Source organism: Microtus pennsylvanicus, chromosome X (assembly GCF_037038515.1).
Source record: "Microtus pennsylvanicus isolate mMicPen1 chromosome X, mMicPen1.hap1, whole genome shotgun sequence".
In the NCBI taxonomy this organism is placed as follows: domain Eukaryota; kingdom Metazoa; phylum Chordata; class Mammalia; order Rodentia; family Cricetidae; genus Microtus; species Microtus pennsylvanicus.
The window spans coordinates 35,287,531-35,292,930 of record NC_134601.1 but is presented as its reverse complement, the minus strand read 5'-3'; the positions used below and the strand labels follow the sequence as shown (position 1 = coordinate 35,292,930).

The 5,400-nt window shown below is 48.9% G+C and overlaps 1 protein-coding gene across 1 annotated transcript; it reads left to right on the top strand.

Annotated features, from left to right (window-relative positions):
• The first annotated feature begins 3,243 nt into the window (after positions 1 to 3,243).
• On the top strand, positions 3,244 to 4,595 carry Kcne5 (potassium voltage-gated channel subfamily E regulatory subunit 5). Its single transcript, XM_075957493.1, has one exon. It carries the CDS (start codon positions 3,381 to 3,383, stop codon positions 3,804 to 3,806), a length of 426 nt encoding a protein of 141 aa, XP_075813608.1. The 5' UTR covers positions 3,244 to 3,380; the 3' UTR covers positions 3,807 to 4,595.
• Positions 4,596 to 5,400: the final 805 nt, after the last annotated feature.

Genomic DNA, 5,400 nt, shown 5'->3' with positions numbered 1-5,400 from the left:
GAACAAGACTTCCTTCAGCCAGTAGCTTTCATTTTGTTTGCTTTTGAAACCTGCTTTCCATATTTAGCCCTGGCTGGCCTTGAACTTGCAGCCACCCAGTATGCCAGGATTACGGGTGTGTGCCACTGAACCTCACTCTTTCTCATTTTGAGCAAGGCAAAAATGCACAAAGCATTAGAAAAAAACTCCCAGGAGTTATTTTCAGTTGGAAGGAAGAGAGGATGTCTATTGGTGGTCAGAACTCAAGGCCCACCAAAAAACACTGGGTCTATTAAAGAAGCCATGGGGAACAACTCAGGCTTCCGGGTCTAAAGGGAATTGATTGCAGTGATGTTGGAGAACTATTCTAGCCACAGCAGGGAAGGTTGGGTTGTAAGCAGGGAGATTTGCCAAGAGACTCTCAGTCTGCGAGTTTGACCTGGGTAATGAGGGCATGGATTAAGCACATGGCAATAAAACCAGAAAGGAAGAAGCGGCTGGATCTGAGAGATGCTATGCAGAAAGAATCAGAGCTGGAGATTCACATTTGACTAAATACTTGCCAGGTAGCAGGTGAAACTATGTAAAGCAGACACTTTCCAAGGAAATTGGTATTAAGAGAGGATAGCTGAGGGCTGAGTGTTTGGGGATCGCAACAGTTAATTGAAGGAGTGAAGAAGAGGGAGGGCCAACAGAGAAATCAGAGAATGATGGATCAGAGAGATAAGAAGAGAAACTTGAGAATGCAATGCCAGGCATGCCAAGGCTAAGACAGTGACAGGAAGGACTTGATGGCTGCCGTGTCAAATTTACCTTGCAGGTCAAAGGGGCAAACTGAAAAGAGACCTCTGAATTTGGCCATACAGAAAGAGAGATTTGGTAGAAAGTATTGGGCAAAGCAGGGAAGGGGGAGGAAACAGATGCAGCTCCCAGTCCCTACCCACGTAAGGAAAGTCATGCAGTAGGGGAAAGAAGAAGGTCAGATCTTAGAATTTTGTTTTGTTTTGAGTCAGGGTCTCACTCTACAGCCATTGCTGGCTTGGAATTCAGTACAAAGATAGCCTGGCCCCAAACTCACAGAGATCTGCCTGCCTCTGCCTCCCAAGCTCAGAGATTAAAGACATGTGCCACCGACACTTAGCCAGATCTTACAGTCTCAGCACTACTACTGGACTTCCTTAAATATGTTTCCTTTTTGGAAAATGACAGTAATATTATGAGTTCATGAAGCTATTGAAAAGTCCAAGGTTAACGGGTTATTCTTTACGTTATGGTGAGGAGTATTTTTGCCTTACGTACCGTCCAAACCTTAGCTATTTTTAGGCATGCTTCAACAGACAGGAGGAATCTTTTAGTTCAACAGCTTTATCTCTGGAGAGTCGCTGCTTTGGAAAGTCCCTCGTGGTGCCTTATGGCATTCATCACTTTAGCAGTCATTCCCTGTTCTGAGCCCTGCTGAGGTGAGAAGCCTGAGGCCCCCATCCAAGTCCTGTGGAATGTCTCTGTGGCCTGTTACAAGTTGTGAAGCGGTGATATAATGGTGCCAACCTCATCTACACATCTCTAAGGTTGGGGGCCCCTGATGGGAGAGTGGTCAGTAGGGTAGCTGGGGCAAAGGTGCCAGCAAAGCTCTTTGAAACTCAATGGCAAGGCTGGAGAGGTGGCATGGCAGTCAAAGGACTTGCTGCTCTTCCAGAGGACCCAGTTCAAATCTCAGGACCTCTCCCTGTCCCCTGCCATGGCAGCTCACAACCATCTGCAACTCAAGTTCCAGGGGAATTGGTATCCACTTCAGGCCTCCCCAAGTGCCAGACACACATGTTGTGTGCAGAAAAACATGTGGATAAAATACTCAAACAATAAATAAAAGTAAATTTTAAGAACTCATGGCACTTACAGCTTGGTCCCTGAATCAAATGGTATTTATTGATCAGGCAGTCTAGTCTGCTGAATGTCCATAAGGTATAGACTTTTTCCTGCTGTTTTCTCATGTATATGTCTCTATACAGCCAGACATGACCACAACTACCTCGTTGTTTTTACTTCTTTTATCTACAAACGAACCCCTTTTGACTTTGTCAATCCTAATCTGTATTCAATTTAACACAGTCTAAAGTTTTGGCACAGGACATGGCTTCCATATACAACTATGTTGGACTGCAGTCTATTCCATGAAGCATGTGGCCCCCAGTCCTTGGCTTAGACATGCCTGGAACTGATGTTCGTCTGAGTGCCTTGCTTGCTCCTGCCAGGAGATACCTCCCTGAGGAAATATGACTGCTCCAGAAGCCATCAGACACTAGAGTTATTATCAAGCCCTGGAGGGTCACACAGCTACGCACTGGCTTGACTGAGAGTATGTTTTCTAGAAATGGCATTTTTCAGATCCTGAGACATCTAGGAAGTGTAATCATAGATTTTTTTGTTATTCCTGCTCCTCTTAATGGTAGAATTTGATTTCATTTCTGGGAAGATGGCTTCCCCAAAGGAAACAGGGTGACATTGTGCATAAAACACAGACATCTTAAGGCACGCGGGCAACTGTCAGGGTGTGGTATTAAGAGCAAGACTAACGGATTGTGTATCATCAGCAAGCATTTTGAACAACTTGGAAGTCTTCCACTGTGTTGTCTTTCTGAAGTAAGTACCTGATCCCTCAGATACCAAATTTGGCCTGGCTATCTTCTAAATAAGACCGCAGGTGAGAGAGCGGGAGAAAAAAGTGTGAGGACTGGAAACTAAATAGGCCTCAACTAGGGGAGTAACAGGCATAGGATGCGAACAGGGTTGGGGTTGGGGGATCTCAGCTGCGACAATCCAGTTAGAGCGGTTGGAAGACTTCTGAAGTCTTGCTTGGGCACTCCAGGGCAGGTCCTGCCTTGGGGGAGGCAGGCGGCTGCTGTACCTGGGCCAAAGCCAGGCCTGCAGGGCTGGTGACTAGAACTTGGAAGGAATTCTCTTCCGCAGCCCAGGGTCCAGGCTTGGCCCCAGCATGCCGCCTTGCCAACCTCTGCTGCCTGGGGCCTTGCACATTCCGAGCCCCCACCCCTCCGCCCCTCCTCCGGGCTCACCCCGTCCCTTATCCCCCTTCTCCTCCCCCTACCAGCTGTCCCCTTTCCCCTAAGTGGCGAGACAGTCTGAGCCTGGAAAGAGGCGGCAGCGGACTGGAGGGGGCGTGGTGGGGAAGGGGAGGAGGAGCGGGGATGAGGGGGATAAGGAGGCTCCTGCCCGCGCCCCCAGCCACTGCGCGCCGGTCGTTCGGCAGGGGAGCTGGGTGCCACCTCACTGTCGAGGTCTCTGCTCCCTGCTTGCTCTGCCTGTTCCCTTGCTCGCTTGCTTCCCCTCGCCTCGGGGGAAGGGTCAACGGCGTCCTGGAGCCTCCGTGTCACTCTCCAACAGCCATGAACTGCAGCGAGAGCCAACGGCTGCAAACCCTCTTGAACCGCCTGCTGCTGGAGCTGCACCATCGGGGCAACGCCAGCGGCCTGGGTGTCGGCCCGGGCCCGAGTATGGGCATGGGGATCGTGCCTGACCCCTTTGTGGGCCGCGAGGTGACCAGCGCCAAGGGCAACGATGCTTATCTCTACATCCTGCTCATCATGATCTTCTATGCCTGCCTAGCCGGAGGCCTCATCCTGGCCTACACCCGCTCCCGCAAGCTCGTCGAGGCCAAGGATGAGCCACCCCTGGCCTGCGTTGCTGAGCAGGAATGGGTCCCCGCCGCCTCCGCAGACCCGGAGAATGGTCAGGGCTTGCTGGCTGAGGGCGGCCGCCAGCTCGCACCAGGGGCGCTGCCTGTGATAGCCCAGGGCGATGAGCGGGTCTAGATCCACTGCCCTCCTCATTTTGCTTATCCCTGTGCCTGGCTCCTGCTCTTTCACTGTCCTGATTTCTGAGCTTGCTTTACCCGGGGCCCAGATGATGATGAGAGGTCAGAACACCTTCAAGGCAAGGTCCTGGGAGGAGATGCATCGCCTTACTCACACCTGACCCCTTTCTCTCTCCCCTCCCTTCCATGCCAGCACCCCTATCCCGCACATGCAACTGAATTAAATTGCCTCTGCTCTCTTGTCTTCAGCCAGCCCCAACACCATGCTCCAGCCTTCTGGGAACAGAATCCAGCACGTCCAACACTTGGCATTGAATCGAGGCAATGAAGTCTAGCAGAACTCTGGGCCGTCTAACTGGCAGCTGCTCCAGGACTGCCAAGGACTGCTCACTCTGCACAGCTAACCGGGTTAGCCATCACTGCCAGGCTGGCTGCAGCAGCTCCGGCTTTCTGTTGCCTTGGGGACAGAGACAAAGAACATGAAGAGACTTCAGACATCTTTTCCTTCTCTCTCTCTTCTGCAGGCTATTAGGGAGACACAATTGTCGGATAAAATGGACTGAAGGGGAGGGAAGGTTCAATGGGAAAGGAAGATCTATGGCCCCAGGGGTATGGTGTTCTGGTTTCCCTGTCCTCCTAATTGTCATCCCAAAGGTCTGAGCATTAGCAATTTGGACATCTGGCTTGGATAATCATTACTAGTTGCTTAGCCTTAATGATTCCAAATGCTTCTCTTATATTGATTCAGTTATTACTGCAGTGTGTGCTTCATTCAGTATGAGGCTCAGTCATCCCCAGCTCTGTAACCCTGGGGAATGTTACAGGCAGGTAATAAAAGTTGTTAAACAGTAACTCAAGACTCTTGTCTCAAAGATCCCAGCCTTGAGACTGACCCAGTATTGGTTAGACAAGGAATTGTTTATTTTTCATTTGGAAATGATGTTGGAATTGGGGGGTTGTAACATCTATATTTATGATAGTCCAAATATGATAAATGTGGGGTGGGGGGAGGAAAGAAACATATATACAAAGTCCCACCTACTGAGGATGTTGAAGTAGGAAAATCACTTGAACCCATGAATTCAAGGCCTGCCCGGGCAACATAGTGAAGAGGTTTCTGTGCCCGAATGGATTGTTTAATGTGTTTCAGACGTTACAGCTGCTTTATTACCTCTTCATCACTTTAAATATGACAGTACTAATTAAGGATTTTCTGCCTCCTTTTTGTGGTTTTGCAGAATGTGCATTTAAAAAGAAAGCCTTCAGGACATAGAAGGAGTTGGAGGAGGGGTGGTGTAGATACACATGATGTACACACATATGAAACTTAAAAATTAGTGTAATTTTGAAAGAAGTTCCCTAAATACAAGCTGAAATCAAAGCTAATTTTATAGCTACCTTTATAAGTTATATGAGATTCACACAATGTAAAATTGTAAGCCCGAGGTCAGAGGTGTGCTTTTTCCTTTAGTTTTTATATGCAAGGTTAATTATTATGTAGCCCAAACTGGCTTTGAACTCCTCATCCTCCTGCACCATTTTATCTGGCTCTAGAAGTGAATATTTACCGAGTCATTCTCCTTGCTCCCAGG

Coding starts and splice junctions, on each gene's coding strand:
- Kcne5 (XM_075957493.1), top strand. CDS start 3,381: ATGAACTGCAGCGAGAGCCAACGGCTGCAAACCCTCTTGAACCGCCTG.